General features: G+C 37.3%; 1 protein-coding gene across 6 annotated transcripts; it reads right to left on the reverse strand.

The window, feature by feature from the left end:
* Window positions 1-1,320: 1,320 nt before the first annotated feature.
* Window positions 1,321-17,008, reverse strand: tead3a (TEA domain family member 3 a). 6 transcript variants are annotated; one of them, XM_079238997.1, is made up of 14 exons: window positions 16,819-17,008; window positions 12,029-12,270; window positions 7,826-7,890; window positions 7,592-7,654; window positions 7,422-7,484; window positions 5,919-5,930; window positions 5,414-5,524; window positions 5,272-5,315; window positions 5,101-5,162; window positions 4,878-5,011; window positions 4,601-4,771; window positions 4,209-4,349; window positions 3,963-4,115; window positions 1,321-3,716 (listed from the first exon to the last, which is right to left on the reverse strand). In XM_079238997.1, exons 2-14 carry the CDS (start codon window positions 12,033-12,035, stop codon window positions 3,603-3,605), a joined length of 1,140 nt encoding a protein of 379 aa, XP_079095123.1. In that variant the 5' UTR covers window positions 12,036-12,270; window positions 16,819-17,008; the 3' UTR covers window positions 1,321-3,602. The 6 variants fall into 6 exon arrangements, with proteins under 6 accessions (XP_079095123.1, XP_079095118.1, XP_079095120.1 ...); XM_079238992.1 differs by lacking the exon at window positions 16,819-17,008 and adding an exon at window positions 16,487-16,597 and having other exon boundaries at window positions 12,029-12,290; XM_079238994.1 differs by lacking the exons at window positions 7,592-7,654; window positions 16,819-17,008 and adding an exon at window positions 16,487-16,597 and having other exon boundaries at window positions 12,029-12,290.
* Between the last annotated feature and the right edge of the window lie 1,383 nt (window positions 17,009-18,391).

Here is an 18,391-nt window from a genome sequence, read left to right on the forward strand (position 1 = left end):
TGTTATTTAATGTCTTTTTGTGTCTCTGTGTCCTTCAAGTGCTTTACATGGCCAACATTGTAAAAAGTTTGTTACCAGATGGAGGAAATGTTTTGCTGGCATTTAGTCATTTAGCAACTTTATGCAAAAACAACAGAACAGATTTTCATTGTGTTTTCTGAATGAGTCTTAGTTGAACCAAGATTCCATTTCATTTTAGGAGTGATCCAGATCCAGGAATTTTTTTGAACGATTCTCAACTTTCTTTTTTTTATTGCGAGATTGGGTCACTTTTAGTTTACATGCATACAACTCCACATTTCCTAGTTCCTAACAAGTTTTACAAGATTTCAAATTTTGATCTGGATCACATCAGAATTCTGGATACTGTGATGCAGCACAGGAAAAACTATGAGATCTTATCTTAAATTATGGGAATTTCATCGCTTCAAGAGAACAAATTTACATATAAATACGCAAAAAACATCACACACTGTGGGCTCACCTGTTAATCTGGCAAGAGTACCAGTATATACAAGTAAAATGAATGTAGGACTGCAACAGGGTGGAAATGACCGTATGAGTGGAAATGGAACTGCTTGGCAGAGCTTTGCACACTCTAAGTGCTTCTCTCATACTGAATGGTTTGTCTGGTGAAATAAAGGTTGAATACAATGTGGAAGCAGTCCGGTACACCAATGATGTTGCAACAATGCACACAAATCAATGAGTCTCCTACAGCTGTTAACATTTCTCTTGTAATTTGTCTTACCTGCATTCCTATGAAATCCTCTGATGCTTGTGTGTCCAGGGAAGATTAACATACGTGGTAGTGATTTAATAGTCAAACATATTTACATTTTTTGGCTCCTTGCTTTCTTTTCACCCAGTTTGGCAATTTCAACAAATCTGTAATATTTAGTCTGTAATCAACTCTAATATTTTGCTACGTGTTCTGTTTTTATAATTCTTCTTTATAGTCTTCGACTCCTTCCTAGATTTCAGGAGGATTTCTTGTGCAACAGGCCCCAGAGCATATAAAAACCCAATCCAGAAGAAAATTGTACATTGAAAATATGCCTTAAAAACAATAAATCCAAAGAGTTCAGCTTTGATGCATTTTCTCTGTTAGGTGCAAATACTAAAAGCTATATTTAGTCTAAAGTAATTTGATTCAGTAAAGGATATTTGGGTATATTTTATCCCAGTAGGCTTTAATGTTAACAAGCACTGGACTCTGACACTTACTATGTTAATTTATTCTGGTTCTACTTTCAGTTTTAAACCAGGACGCAGGGCACAGAATAAAATGCACATGAAATACCATTTGAGCAGTCAAAGCACAGTAACATATTTATTATAGAATTTATTAAGAATACTTTCTTCTCTTTCCAACATCATATGATTTTCTATTGGTACAGCATAAAGGCAGATTTAATTCTCTGAGTACACCTGACAAAAGGAGTGATGTAGCAAAGCCAGAGTTCACTGATATGATAGTGATGGTATAATATAACATTTTCAGCTGACCACAGTGATAAATTTATTGACTTCTTTTTTTTTAAACAGAACTTAATGGCTCTTTTTGTCATAACGGAGACAAATCTTTTCTCTAGACATAGTAGAATATAAGCTCACCAGAAGAGGGCATGATGGAGTCAAACACGATATAGGTACAGTATATTATTAAAACATATACACACATTTTGTCATATATATGACAAGAAAAAAAAATCTGGTACCCATATATACTAGTAATTCAAAACATTACACATGACAAGAGAAAAGTGTGAGCTGGATAGGTTGTTAGTGTTACAAGGCAAAAATCTACCCCAGTGCACTGTGGGTGACCTTAGTGTGGTCTGTACCATACATACAAGAAAAATATACAACTAAAACATCCATCAGTAATGGTGTTTAGTGTGCTGGTGAAATACAAAAAAGAAACCTTACAAAAATGCATCTATTCATCTTTTTTTTTTTTTTTTTTTTTTGGCTTATAAACAGTACCATTAGAAATGCAGTGACACATCCTATACATCAGTGCTCCTCTGCTTAAGGCTATAAGAATCAAAGCACATTCTTATCCCAACTCATGTGGAGGTAGAAATACTGCAGCAAGCCCACACAGAGTAAAACCATCATTTTTTTGATAAGCATTAAATGTACTTTTCTCATTTAAAATGTGTGAGCTGATTCGGACCATTTTTGTTGTTTTCAAACAAACATGAGTCAATACTTTTATAGACCTCCTCAAGATTTTCCCACTATAGAATGTACAGCAAATGTTAAACTGCGGTCTCTCTTCACACCATGATACCGCTTGAAAATAAATACAACATGCACGTCTTTACATGTAGTGCATTATTTCATAAGAAGGCAGACTTTCTGCAATGTGATCTTTGATCAAACTAAAGTCAATGATTACATACTAAACTGTAACAGGATAAAAAGGAGTCATCTTGTACCTGTCAAAGATACTACAGACTGTAATAGAAAGTCATTTCGGCAGGTTACATTAAGAGTGATTAAACAAGAACTTTGTCAAACTATATTCAAACTCGTCTCACATTAGTCTCACCAGTGATGCAAAGGCATACAAGAAAATTCTGTCAATAGGATGTTTTGCTTAAAGTAGACAAAAAGATATTCTCTTATTAATGAAATATAATGAAATGCTCATACACAGGGACTGAAAGGTTAGTCTGGAGAGTCTATGTCTGTCAGTAAATCTGAATCCCAGTTTAACCAATTATGATCCATCACTTACAAAAGCCTAAAAAACTGTCTAATAACACCCGTTATTGCTCCCCCTTTGAAAGACGCATTATGTAACTTTTTAACCATAAAACTCTGTGTCTTGGACTCGTTTGATGGCACAGTGACATCTATCATGTGCATTTCTGGAGCCATCACTGCACAGCAGCATCGCAAGGCTGAAAATAGGCACTTTGAAAGTTTTACTTAACATGCTAGCAAAGGGATGTAAACAAACTAGCAATTTTAAACACGCCCTGTGACTGATTCAGCTGACTCAGCAAAGAAATGCAAGTAGACATTATTGGAGAAAGGGAAAAGAAAGAGAGAAAGGGTCAAACCAAGAGTTAAGATGTGGCTGTCTTGCTGGCTGGAGAAAGCTCACATAGGAGGCGGGATGAATGCTGAATAAGCTGACTTTGCAGGGAAAACTGAAATAGTTCTGTATTGTGTCTTTAAGAAGCTAAAAACATGAAAGAGATGACTTCTGCTTTAATTACCAATTTTGCCAAGTGGGCTTTGAAAATGTTGAGACGTGTGGGATGGCTCCTGCTTAAAAAAGGTAAATGCACACAAGTTCGATCATGTAATAGTGGGTTAAAAAAAATAAAAACAATTCCAACAACAAACATGCATAATTTTTGTGATGGTTGGTGAATTCTGGGATGCTGCTGTGAGATTTGTCCACTCTTGCAGCAACATACACATAAAACAAGCAACAGGTATGACTGCAGTGTGACGGTTGGTCGGATAAAAAAACAAGTGTGGGTTTAGAGTAAAGCAGTGGAGGTTCTGTGTTGAACTGGAAATAGTGTTCAAACTGGATGTATCAAAAAGTCTGAAGAGTCTTTGCATGCAAGATGCTGCTAGTCATTAACTAGTCGATAAACATGGTACTGTGCTCCGTGTTCACTTGTAGACACTTCAAACACAAAGGCGATGCACAGCAGGGTCTCCTGAGTTTCTCTGTTGGACACCACCTAACAAAAGACATAAAACAGTCAGTAAAGTTGTCATTTCATAAGTAAAATTAATTCAGTTGGGAGATACCAATAAATTATATAATAGACCTTAAAATGATTATTTAAGAAAATCATATTATATATAAATCTTACGAGCCTGCATAGGAAAAGACAATCAGACCTAAAATTTGATCAGAGGCTTTATTTTCATCAGCATCTTGCTTGGAATTTAACTAAAAACAAACTGAGTTTGAAGTAAAATACCTGTAGAATAGTGAAGTTCTCCAGTACGCTGTTCATCATGTATTTCTCTGGCAGGTGTTTGAGTTTGTGGATGAAGTTGATCATGTATTCGCACATGGGTGAACGGTGGATACGGAAAACGTACTTTCCTCCTTCCATGCGCGCGTATTCTGTCTGAATGAGGGGAAATCCAACAAAATGTTCACAGTTAAAAACATATTAAAATATGAGCCACTTTCGAACATAGAGTCAGGTCCATTTTCTTACCTCAACCTTCTCCACCACTTGTTTGCCAAAGGAGCAGACTTTTGTAGAAACACTGATGGTGATGTTTTCTGTTCCACTGTACTGGCTGCTCACCCCGTAGAACACACCAGAACCCTCCTCAATGTCACTGCTCAGGTCCGCCTACAACATGCAGAATGCGAAGCACATAATGTAAACACACAGAACAGTATAGTGACATAAAGCATAAAGTCACCATAGAGAAGAGAAATACCTCTTACAAAAACCCACCTCCTACATTGTGTATGTATATAAATCTAGTTTAGGTTAATTATAGTAATAACTGAGTTCTGATAACTGAATGATGAGCAAGTATACAGATTTAAATCTCCTCAAGATGTTTCTTTCAAGAGAATCTCTGGAGGAATACTGACCCAGAACTTGACAAGAAAGAATGCATTGTGTGGCCCTTTTTCATACAGCTCCTTCAAGCCTCCTTTCTTCTCTGAGAACTTGTCATAAATCTGCCTCACGTCTATGGACTCCAAAACAGGATCACTGTAGCCTGGGTTTGAAGGCCCAATATGTACAAAAAGATGCTTATGCTGTAGAAACAGGGGGAAAAAAAGAGGGGAATAGAAAACAGCTTTTTCTTTTTACAGTATCTTGCATTGCTGATGATCTAGTAAAATAATATCCTGATGTCTATACCATCTCCCTGTCTCTCTGGGTCTCCATATATGCAGAATACTCTAGTAGCCGTAGTTTTGCTGAAGCGATGGTTCTGTCTTGCCACACAGGAGCTGCTATCGCTGCAGGCCGAGGGGGTGGCAAAGTGTCATAACCTGTAATACATTTAAACCAGAAAAAACATTATTACCATGACAATATTAATCCTGATTAGGGAAATTAAAGCTCTTCTTTCCACACTTACTGATAGGTGCAGGGACTGGGGCTGGTAGTGTGGTATAGGGAGGCTGTGCAAACGGCTTAATGCTGTGAATGTTAAAAAAGAGCAGGAGACCCGAATGAGAAGCTGTGTACATGAATGCATGAGGCAGTTTTAAACCATCACAACCAACACATGTGACCGTGGTATACTTACTCCTGAGATTGTTCAGACTGTCCTGGTACAGGACCAGGCCAAAACTAAACAGGAGAGAAGGGAAATGGTTCAGGTTTCTACCAAGAAAAGAAAAAATGGACAGGTGTGTGTGTGTGTGTGTATTAGTGGGTTTTAGTCTCACTCTGACTGGTGGAGGAAAGGGAGTCTGAGGTTTCATTACACTTGCAGACACAATCTGAGCTGATGACAGGTTGGCTACTGTCTGTAGTGCCTTGTCTTTGGATGCCTGGTCCTGAATGATGAAATCAAAGACAAAGTAAAGCATAATGAACAAACTACATATTAAAATGACCTATTCAATGTAGGTTATCATTCCAAGATCAGCCATCTTTTCAGGCCAATTTAGACAGCAAGCCAGCCAACATGTACGGAACTTCAGCGTGATGCAGCAGCTTTACAAAAAGACAGGCAGCAAAGCAGACCTACAAGGAAGCAAAAGCAGGAGGCGCACCAAGCTGCAAGAACTAACCATCACCAGCCCTTAGCTAAAGTCACTAAAAAAGAGCTATGCGCATAGTTTTTCAGTCTGGCAGTAGAACGCAGACTGTGGACTAGCAGTAATGTGATGCCAACCACACAGCACAAAGCCTGAAGCAGATAGCTATAGATGTAACACAAAAACTTACCAAGTTCATGGCCTATGGCAAAAAGGACACGCAATGAATTAAATACAGTACATTTGATTATATTAGTGACATATGGACTATTTGGTGATAAAGGAAAAAGTTGGCTGACTCCATACACACTTGTTTCACAAAGTATTCAGACCCTTTCACTTTTTGAGACTTTCTTTGTGCATTGTGTGTAAAATTTAATAATTGTTGCAGCCAGGATTCATCTAATTCCCCATAAGGACAAAATAAAAACACATTGAACAATTTTTATAAACAGATAAATCTTAAATCTTTCAACAGGAGCATTTAAGTTATTTCTTAAGCCCTTTAAAAACAGGCATGTGGACCTCCAGGGCCACTTTCCTGCAAGTTTTAGAAGTTTCTCCACTTCAACACATCTGCTTAAATTAATTAATTATTATGTAAAAGATAACAAGCTGTTCAATCCATTTAATATCAATCAGGTGCAGGAAATTATTGACGGTAGACTCACACAACATCCTAACAGTGGCACCTCAAACAGATGTTAAAAAATATGTATCTTTCATTCACAATATGACATGAATTTGTGCCATCTTTGAACTTAATGCTTATGTTCACTGACCTGCAAGTTTTTTTAAGTCACTTTAAAGAGAAGTAAGCGGGTGCAAACAAACATTTAACCACAGAACAGAATCAAAACCACAAGAAATGTTCTCAAAAAGAAAAGATCAAGTATTGAAGGAAATGTTCAAGAACAAGAATGTAGAGGTCGGAAATATATCAAGTTCCACTGGTGTGGATGTCAGAGAGGGGCATATTACAAACTCTTTGCGTGTCTGTGTGTTCGCAGGCATCAATATATATCATCACAGCCATATTCAAGGATCAAACTAAACCAGCTAGAGAATCTCATGCAATTAAATGTCCAAGGTTGCAAATGCTTTAAGTTATTGAAAAAAAACCTATCATGCATTATACATATAAAAGCAAAAAATTAAGACAATCTGTAATCCTTGAACGTATACAACAAAAAGGTTCAGCAGTCACACTGTTAAACATGTGGACAACTAAACAAAGCCTGTAAAGCAAACAAGCAAACAAATATATTTGAAAATGTCAAGCCCCGAGTCGACCACACGTTAGCATTCACTAACGTCTACACCCTGATCACTGTAGAATGTTCGTGCACTTAAATGCTGATTAAAATGATAGCTGGCATAAGAACAATACTAAATGGATTTGTCATGCATTGTTAGTTTATCATGAATTTAAAAAAAAAAAAAAAAAAAAAAAAAAAAAAAAAAAGAATCACTTGGTCTTTCTTTAACTTACTGAATGAAGTGATAAAAGTAAAAACAAGTTACCATTCTTGTAGTTTCAATTAAAAACTTCCCTGTACATAAGATGTGTTAAAAACCATTTAGAGAAGCAGAAATCAGAATCTGCATCTATGGTGATAAAATGTGTTACTTTAGATTTGTGTTACATGCAGAGCAAAGCCATTAGCACTGCAAAGTCAGTGAGCTAGTGTACCTTCAGTTTAGACTGAATCTCACGAGACTTTCTCTTGGCCAAGACTTGCAGGTGACTAGAGACCTGAAGAAAGACAGGATGAAGGGAAAAGGATGGGAAGAAGAGGGAAAAGAAAAGAAGGAGGAATGTGACTAAAGAGGACAGAGAGAGCCGATTCTGCTGGGACCCACCTTGATGCTTGCCTGATATTCTCGTACCCTCTTACGTGCCAAAACTTGAATGTGACTAGACACCTGTGGGGCCAGGGTTGCCCCATGAAAACACATTCACAGGAGGATTTTACAATTTAAACAGCCATTATACATTCATGCGTTTAGTTTTTAGTTAAATATGCAAAAGAAGCTACGTGGGCTGTGTGAACAAAGTATATCAGATCTGTAATCTTCAGTCATGTCTGTGCATACCTGCTTGCGAGTCCGCGTCTTCCCAGTTCGTAACTTTATATAGCGAGCTATCAGCTCATTTCGACCTGGAATTGAGGAAGAAATGATAAAAGTCAAGCAAGCACTTCAACACAACATTTTTCTGCCATAACAAGGTGGCAAATAAATAAACCTTAGTTGCAAACACAATATAATCCAATATGTTGAATATCTGGTGGTAAAAACGACCAAAATGTATTTATTTATTACCTAAATAATCACAATGGAACCAGCTGATGGTACGATTGTGCTCTCCTTTGTATTTTTGTTTATAAAGTGGACAGAACCATTATTGAGCTGTAAGTTGCAAGGCTCTTATTAGTTCTATTCCATTTCTGACCACGTGATTAAAATCGCTGTTAAACTTAGCATTTCTGTGGCCGTAAGATACTCCCATTAAAAGTCAGCTTCTCTTATATTTAAATCAGTGCTTGGTAGCAAAACTACAAAAGATGGAAAGATGGAATGGTATGACTGGAGGGAAAAGAAAATGGGAGTAGTCATATTGTGACCAGGCTTTCATAACATAATCACTTCACACTGCCAACTCAGCTTTTACTTTCTCTGCCTCCCAGTACCTGATGATCTGTTTATTTCAGATAAGAAATGGAGAACAGCACTACATTGTGCTCCAAGGAAATCAAATATAGGTAGCCATGCTGAATCCAGAGCTGTAATTGCTGATCATATGGATGAACTAACGTCATCAGCATCACCATCAGTCTTTCTGGGAAATGGTGTGACATTGTAGGGGTTTTAGATGAGTCACATAAGCCTAGTTAACTTACCAGAACCCTGGATACCCCCCAAAGTCAACAGAATAGGCTGACTCAGACACAGCAATCTGCTCAAGTTCCCAAAACGGGACACAGCTCTACCAGCTACCACAACTCCAAATACGCACACATGCTTTCTCATTTAAGCACTTTATTGCAGTTCAAAACTGTATCTTGACTCCAAAATGCTGAAGTCTCAATTGAAAACGTCTACCTGAATTACTCTGTAAACAAATCACGGCATCTGTGTTGTTTCTATCCATATGAACATGGAGGAGACAGTTCTGTAAGTCACATCATAGATTACACCATCAGACACATAAACATCAGTAATTAGATAGAAATAAGCAACAAACTGGCTTAGTTCAGTAAAATGTTGTTGAGTGGATCTCTCTACAGGTAAAAGTTAGTTTTTTTCTACAAACCCTTACATGTGTTACAGATTGCTTCTAAATCTTTGAGACCTATGTGAATATTGTTAAGAGTTACTCATCTGCAAAACATCCTGGAAATCTGCCAGTATTAAGACACAGTATCTTTCCTGAAACTTTTTTCCACAGCACAAGAACCAACAGTTCTGACAGAAGTTTACCTCTGGATAACTATGGACAAATATTATAATTTAGGAAGTTTTTTTTTTTTTAATTTTTTCTCCCAATAGGTTGTTGACATTTAATTTTTTCTTGCAAATTAAGATACTATTGCAGACGATACAATAAAATTATGCAATTTTGTTATTATTTATGATGTAAAGTACAATATAGTAGTGGTGCATCTGTGTCACACAACTGGTTACAAAATGAAGAACTGATGGATTAATTAGAACATGGGTTTTATGTGCAGTGGTAGTGCGTCTTCCAATGTGTGAATGATCCGCTGGAACTACCTTTGTTCAATGAGAGGGAAATGAGGGAGGTCAACACATTGAGCCCACACTTCCACAAAAGGAGAAAATGCTGCAATGCTGAAACAAACTCTCCTTCCCCGTCACATGGGTTTACAGATCCAGTTTCCCTCAAAGCTTCACTACCCACCCTCACACATACACCAATGCATGGCATAGGCCATGACATATGAGAAAGTCATCACTCTGCGAATCAAGAATGCAATGACTTTTGGGTTTAAGCCACTGTCAAAATACAAAGCTCCTAATAACCATACAAAAATCTTCGCAAAAACAATCAAAAGGCTCACTGCAAGGGTCCAAATGTTAAATCAATTAACCTAATGTAAACCAATATTTAAGCAATCAGTGCCTGAACAGAGCAATGAAAAAGCTTCTTTGTGTGTTAACTCTAACTTGAGCTGAAATGTCAGCTCAGTATGTCCTTTGATCCTGTCACTGCTGGCTGCCCTCTGACCCCAAGGCTAAATAGCCCTCTCCAAAAATATCTACAGGCAGATGAACAGCACACAGAGTAAAACCAACTTGGTTCCAAGATATAAGCAGCTGATCAACGCGAGCCTTTGTTATTGCTCCGTGGAATCAGGGTCCAAAATGAACTCTTGCTAAGAACAAGAAATAAGGCAAATTAGCTTCATGCAGGTAAATACGCCACCTCCCCAAATCAAAGCTCAAACACTAATTCCCACATCATTGTTTCAATAAGCTTCTGCAGTGTCACAAGATTCATTTCATGACCAACCGCAGCAACCCCACATCATAGCACTGCCCCCACTACAGTAGACACTTGGCATGACGGATGCATTCTTTGATCTGCCTTCCTTCTTACTCTGATGCTCCCAGTCTGCCACAGAGTAAATCTGGACTCGTCAGACCACACAAAATGTTTAAAGTGGAACTATTATATGCATTTCGGGCTAATTTAATTTTATTTCTGAGACCAGAAGGGCTGGGATTGATCGAGTTACTGTTACGAATCGCTTTATTTACTTCAGACCGACCCTCTCTGTAGGCTGTCAGATCAGCCTGCGGGCAAAACGAGTGGATTGAGACTCTTCCACATTAAGCCCCGCCTCCCGCCACTGCACTACATTGAGAGCGCGCACCGCACCTGCTTTCGCCGTCATTGTAACATCTCATAAACAGAAGGGTTAGGCTCATATGAACTCAATAAAAAAAACAAAATACAATGTCAACACATAGCATACAGCCCTACATGTTGGAACCTGAATCAGACCCTGAAAACGAAGTGGAAAACAGCAACCCACAGCAACGAATGCAGCAGGATGTCTCTCTTTGGTAAACTCATCAGCCAAAGTTGGAAATAACTTGATCCGACATTTTCTACCTGCCTGATGTATTTGTACATGCCCTTGTTAAACAGTAGAAGGTAACCAATCACAGAACCTTATCTCCCGGGACGTCACAAGGATTTCCAAGTAGAAAAAACTCTCTAAAACGACGCGTTTTTTGTCACCATGGAAACCGAACGGAAAGCGTGCTGGAACTCAAACTCAAACTCGCGTTTAGGTGATAAAAAAAACGGTGCCGTTCACATGTCTGATGAGGATTCAACACTGTAACACTGTAGAAAGCTCAGAAAACTTGAAATACCATAATAGCACCCCTTTAAGTGTTCTTAATCCACTTTTAGTAGTTTCTGCATCTCATTTGTGTTTCCTGCTTAATGAGGCAGGCCAGTGATTTGACCCTTCTTAAACACACCAACGTCTATGTCACGACTACTGGATGTGTCTTTCAGCATGTTTTTTTAAGAAATGAAAAGCTACTGATTGAATCAGTTTGGTTAAAAAAAAAAAAAAAAAAACTTGCTGCCAGCTGAGGCCCAATCGCTCATGCAGTAATTATTTAACAGGCAGCTTAAACAACATTCTACATATCTTATAGGGAGTGCAAGCTCACCCAAGAGCACAAACTACAAACAAGTTAGTGTTCATGGTTTTATGGAATCAGCTTAAAGTTATAAATTAAATTAATTCATAAAGTCAATTAAATGAATAGTGAAATAGGTAAAGCAGGTAAAAAAATTTTTTTAAATGTTTTTTCCTTTTTTAAATTAGGGAAATCTAAAGCTAGCTGCAACACTTCTTTGCATGTCTCATACTTAAACCTTTGTGTTGTTTCATATTTACAATATCCATAATCATACAGCTTGCAGAGTTCTTCTGAACATACAAGGATTATAAAATTAGAAATACATCAACATTTAATCAGTAATCTAAGGCAGTCCCTTCAAACAAACTGAAAACCACCAGTCAGGTCTCTATTGTTTCACAGTAACCAGATTAAAGGTCTCGCATGCAAACAATAGATGTCTTTACTGTGGTAAGCTGTTTTAGCTGCAGTTGTAAATCTGTGTCTAGCAAAAACACTGGTAGTCAGTACAGTCAACCTTTTGTTGTCTTTGCAGTTACTTTTTGCATTTTTTTTTTTACTCCACATAACAATAGAATGATATTCTTCCTTTAATTTACTGTTCCTCACCATACATCTTCCCCTCATCTGAAAGTATGATCTTCCTCCTGCCGCAGGGAGGATAGATGGCCAGAGCTTCTTGAAAGCTCTGCTCAATGTCTGGACTCCACACGCCTTCAGGGTCCCCATCCAGTCCACGGTCTGCTCCATCTGCCACTGCTTCTCCATTTCCACTCTCCTCCTGCGCCCCGTCAGGGCTGCCACGGCAACTCCACTCCGACGCAATGATGACGGTTCCAGCCACAACACACCTACAGTAAAAAAAGATTAACTATTTTTTTAGCAAATTACTTAATAATTCTTCTGATTAACCAAATTCCATCACAGAGCACAAAATAAGCACAGACTGGCAAGTCTCGTCCTGAGCATCGGGTTTATAATAAAGTTTATTCCACATTAAAAAAGCATTTGACCAAAAGCAACCACAACATAGAAAAACAGATTAGTATTTATTTTTATAGCTGATTAATTTAGACCAAAAGGCATTGCAATCAGCAAGGTTTAGAGAAATAAAAGCAATGACTGTTTTGAAAACAGTCAAACTTTAATTAATCTAGTAAAGCTTTAAAGACAACCCATGAGTGTCTAGTCTCTATTGTCAGTTGATAATAAACAAAAGACTTTTGTGGTTAAGGAAATTTACTTTGACCCCAACTGAACAGCACCTGGATATCACCAACAACCACTGTGAGCAACAACAAATACTGCCAAAGAAATCTGCTTGTTTTCTTATATTTTATAGTAACGCGGGGGGAAAAAAATCCACTTTTTTTTTTTTTTAAATAAAACAGCAAATGTTATATAAAAATTCAAGTAAATTAGAAGGATAGAATGGTCAGGATTATGCAATGAACATGTTACATAGAAATATAGTAGACAAAAAATTCTAGTTTTAGAGCAGACCTAACTAGACATTGTTTTTAGCAGCAGAAATGGAGAAAGTGAGCAGCCCCAAGAATGGAAGAATGCCAAACCAGACTTAAATGCTGCATCAGCAGTGAACCAGACAGAATAAAAATTAAATGTACACTGATTTTGAAGCAGAAGGGGAAAAAATAAGAACAAGGTAAAGTATTACATCCCAGAAAAAGATGAGAGTTCAAAAGCATGTAAAATAGGAGCACCGCTTCGTAAAATACTTTGTGATTGCTTTAGATCAGTCAATGCAGACACTGCTACAAAAAGTAATACAAGACAGTAGAAGGAATTTAATATTTGTTTGATGTGTAATGTCTTACAAATCAAACACCACTGAATTTGAACTACTTTCATTTTTAAGTGATTTTCATAAATATTTTCCAATATGTAGACCTATGTCGCAACATCAGAATTGTTATGATCAGGTTAACAAGCACATTATTGATGGGGTTGGAAGAACAACCCAGTGATGTGCCATCACAGCAGCTCCATCACCACTGGTGTCCACTTTAATTGTGTATGCATTAGAATTGCTTAATTGAAGTTTAAAAAAAAAAAAAAAAACAATAATTGAGTGAATTTAGATTAATGTTAAAACCATTTTCAAGAAATAATTTTGCTGCACAAATAACAAAATTGCTAAAATTATTGGTAAACACAGAATGATTAAATGGACAGATAATGTGTTTGAAATCTCTAAGGTGATAAAAGTGCCTACATAAGCATATATTCTAAAAGATGGTAACAAAAAAATTCAATATATAGTTTTCAATTATCAGAGTTACACCTACCATTGAAAGTTACCATCTAAAACATAAACATCAAACAAATACAAAATAAATAAAATCAATGCGTTTGGTTAAGGGAAAAATCTAAGCAGCTCCTTTTTTCTGAGTCACAAACAATGACATTTGAGGACAAATAAAAACTTTGAAAAGATAAAAATAAATAAATACATATCTGTGCTTTCATTGGCCAATCCACCTCAAAGACATTTTGATGGATTTATGGGATAACAATTAACTTTATGCCTGCCAAGAATGGTGTAAGATTTCTTCGGACTACAAATGTCTCAACACTTCTCCATGACTGAGATCAGATTCATCTGAAGTTGTTTACAGCTGTGTACTAATAGCTCTGTTGTCCAAGGTCCAAAACCGGACACGCAAAACTCCCAAATATTGAAAGCCTGTAAAATTATTAAGAATGTAGCCGAGTTATAGTCACACTTAACTTCCCCACTGGAGGTTCATTCAGCTTGGACTTAAACAAAGAGTAGTTGGCACAGCTAAATACATTTCACGATTACACAAATAAAAAAAAAGTTGACAGAACAAGCCCAATTACGGTATATACTTTACTTAACTTCTGTTTCCAGGGAAAATAATTTAATGTTTTCTTAAAAGCCATACAAACTTCTAGAAGCCTGTAACTCATACGAAGACCACATGAGGAAATCACACATTCTTTTATTATTGTTGAGGATGCTCCAAGTCTCTTCAAACACACATATGCAACATAAATGTAGTCCTGTGTGCAATGTTTTCCAGAGTGTGGCAAACATGGCCCCTGCCATAAAAGAACCACAGAGGATCAGTGTGGTCGCAGAGCTTCCGTTGCTGCAGTGAGTTTATACTACACTTTGTGTGCAGGGCCTTTCCCATTTCAAATCACTGCTGACAGGGCTGTCCTGTTGTCATAGCAATATGACAGGCCCGATGGGATGGTTCAGAAAGTCTAAAAGAATATTTTGATGATCAAGGGGAAGAAAAGTGATAGTCTTCAAAAGTTTTTTCTGTGTGAGAAGTTGAGTAAGATTTACCCACAGAACAATGACAGAAACTCAAACATTGCTTTATACCAACAATGCATGTATATTGCTTCAAATTAATATTTCAGTAAGACTGGTCTGGAATATCTTCGATCTCATGCATGAATAATTTCACTTTACCTGGGAGTGAGGCTAAAGTGTCACAAGCTGATTTATAATTGTCGATGCATTTTGTTTCCCTTTAGAATGTTAGATGCTTTAAACCACCCCCTACTTAATCTATCATCTATCTCCAAAGTCGGTCCTCGAAGGCTGATGTCCTACACGTTTTCCATGTATCCCTGTCCCAACACACCTGGCTTCTATCAAATAGATCCAACAGCCTATGAAGCTCTGCTCAGCGACTGCTTAATTTGAGTCAGGTGTGTTGCAATAGTGATTAAAACCTGCAGGACTGTGGCCCTCGAGGACTGGAGCTGGACACCCCTGCTTTAAACTATTACAATCTATAAATGCCATTCAAATCAAACACGCTGATTAAAATCTTCAATAAAAAAAAAGAAAAAAAAACTTTCCCATTATGCACATCTCATGTCCATATTGGTTTGCTGTAGCAAACAAAAATCTAAAAAGGGGGAAAAAAAAATAGCATGACACCCCTACCCCTTAATAGATGCAATTACTACATCTATGTTTTTTTTTTTTTTTTTTTTAAATAAAGTGTAAGGCTGTGTGGAAAGTGAGGTGGAAACAGGAAACTTTTACTGACAACCCCAAAAGGTAGACTTTAACTAAATAGTCAAATTGGTCAGATTAATTAAATGATTATCACATTTTTATGCTACCCATAAACCACATGAATAAAAAGTCTAATTTAAGAAATGTCTTTTAAAAAAAGACATTGCAAAGACTTTGACAATCTTTAAAAATGGCCTTCTAAAGAAGTTACAAAACAAAAAACAGTATATTGTGTCCAAACAGCCTCTTAGCAGAGAAAAGGGGGATAGCTGAATGGATGCTAACATAATTATACCAGTGAATATAAATGTTGCTTTATGCTCTGATTTGAGACCACAATGATGAAGCAAATTATTGAGTTTTTCTTTTTAAACTTATCGCTTCTGTTTTGTCATTTAAACAAGTAGTGGCAATACAAATTTAGGACGTCATGCTCGGAAAGCATATGTATCTGCCAGTTTCAAATAGCTCTTAGTGGCCAAAAGGTCAGGTGTTCAATGCAGTGAGGAGCCACTGAAGCGTTGAGCTAAATAAAACTATGAGCTCAGCAAACTCTGAAAGGACACATGCACAGAGCGGGCTGCCTCATGAGCCAATGAGAGCACCAGTGACACGGTTACTCAAGCTCCCTTTCATCACAACACTTTTACAGACTTCCACGCCGACTCTGCTTACTAGTGCTAGTACAACTTTAGCGTTTTAGACTGAGCCTAAATTATTACATTAACGTAACACGAACCACGAGATAACATCTTATGAATTCTGGATTAATAAAGCAGGACAGAGGAGACAAACGTTTGATTCCCCCAACTAACTTCGCATGGATCAAGTATCACGCTATGTTGATAAAGTTTTCACAGCAAGAAATGAATCCCCGCTGCTAGCCTGAAGAGGGAAAATGAAATCACACAGAAAAGTTGGAAAGCGTGTAGCCAACCGTGAGCTGGCAACACCTCTTTGACCCAAACCAAAAATACTAACGTATAGTAAATTAGTAAAAAGCTTAAAAACACAACAAGAAGATGTTATATTGTAAATACCATTTCCAGTTTACAGCTAGCATATTAAAGGCAAGCCGTCGCTAACACTTGTACTGACATGCTAGTTAGCTTGCTGGCTAATAATTCCGTAACAAACTCCAAACTAAGTCCGAGAGACATATAAAAATAACCAGTTAGAGAACTAGTGTCGGAATAAATGCTTGAGGAACTTCCCACTAAACACACGGGGTCCTGAATCAGCAAAGCCGCAGCGGGAAAATGCGAAATATGTCAAATATCCCAAAACTTCCAGCGTACACGAAGCCTAGCAGCTGCTGCTGCGGCATGAAAGTTGCTGCACACAACAAAGAACTATCTGAGAGCGCACTCACCTCACAACGGCTTTCCTGCTCTGCTGCTACAGCAACAAGCAATACTTTCTGCAGGGGACTTGTTTCCTTATCCGTGGGTAAATCCAAATCAGAACAATAGCTTTTGACAGGAAAAAAAGGCGGAATGCAAAGTATGAGTTTGGTATGAAATCAACGCGCCGAGGAAAAAGCACAGAGGCGTGGCGTCGAAACAGACGACACGCAAAAGTTTTGTGGGTCCCAAAGCAAACTCCTCCCATGACATCAGACTCCTGATGGGAAAGCAGAGGGAAGGTGCAAGTGCTGAGTTCATTGTACTCGTAAAATCAGGAGGAAAGAAACTACTGTGTGTCTACCTCAGATTTTGCTCTTTGAAGAAAAGCTTAACTGCGATGAAGAACACACTTTGAAATTACGTTACATTGCTCATAATTTAACTACAGTTTTATATTTTCTTTGTATCCTGCGTCCTGCAACAAGGAACGGATGATTTCTGTGACATGGAACTAAGGTTTATCGACAGTTTAAACATATAGTAATTTTACTATATAAACTAAGTGTTCAGATTATTAAATATATCATATGGACCCCCAAGAAAAAACACAAGTATGTCATAACTTGAATTTTTAAAACTTTGTTTCCTATTATCTATGAATAAAATCAGCAATCAGTGAGTAGTCCGTTTTAAATAGATTAGTTTTGAGTCTAGATTTGGAGATGGGAAGATAATCAATATTGTGTCAGGTGGTACAGAGGTAAAGTAATTTTTCCCACAAATTCATGGAAGATACTGATAAAACATGGTTCATCAGTGCTCTGGGAATGTTACCCTTTTAGATAAGTGAGGTATTAAACTCCAGATGATATAGCTATTTCAATAGCACAGCAAAAAATTAAAGAAAAAATATCTAATATTTAAAATATTTAAATAAATGATCATAAAAACAAACAAACAAAATAAGAACAAAGATTTCTGATTCTTGGGTGGATTGAATCTAGATTCCTAACTCTTAATGTCATGAGTATCATATGCTATATGTTCAGTTTATGAAACCCACTGCATCACTTTATGTTAAAAACATCCGTCCCCTGGTGATCCCCATGGAGAACAGGAACATAGTTAACATGGTAATCTGGCCAGATTCCCAAAATGATCAACTTCATTATGCCACTAGCCACCAATATACTTAAAATCAAGCTATGATGATGTTCTAGTCCATATGTAGACTATTTTATTGAAATGAGTCTATTAGACTGAATTTCAGGCATGGCAATTGTTTTTACTGGTTTAAATACAACTTAGGCTTCTAAATTCCCATTTATACCATTGTTATTCTGAAAATGCAGCTTCTGCCACATTAAAAAAAAAAAAAAGGCATGTACCTTAGGACATACAAGCTATCTTTCTGAACCTAAGAAAAATTAAAATTGAGATTTTGGTATTTAGACAGAGTAACTTCCTGCATGACACAATAGTGTGGTTGGTTCTTTGTTCTCCTACTGCCATCCCCTTGAGAAGAACCTGGTTGGTAATGACTGACCTTTTGTTTAAATTTGACAGACATCAGCAGTGTAATCAAGGCAAGTTTCTCTC

The sequence above is a fragment of the Telmatherina bonti genome (genome assembly GCF_933228915.1).
Source record: "Telmatherina bonti genome assembly, chromosome: 4".
Classification (NCBI taxonomy): Eukaryota; Metazoa; Chordata; class Actinopteri; order Atheriniformes; family Telmatherinidae; genus Telmatherina; species Telmatherina bonti.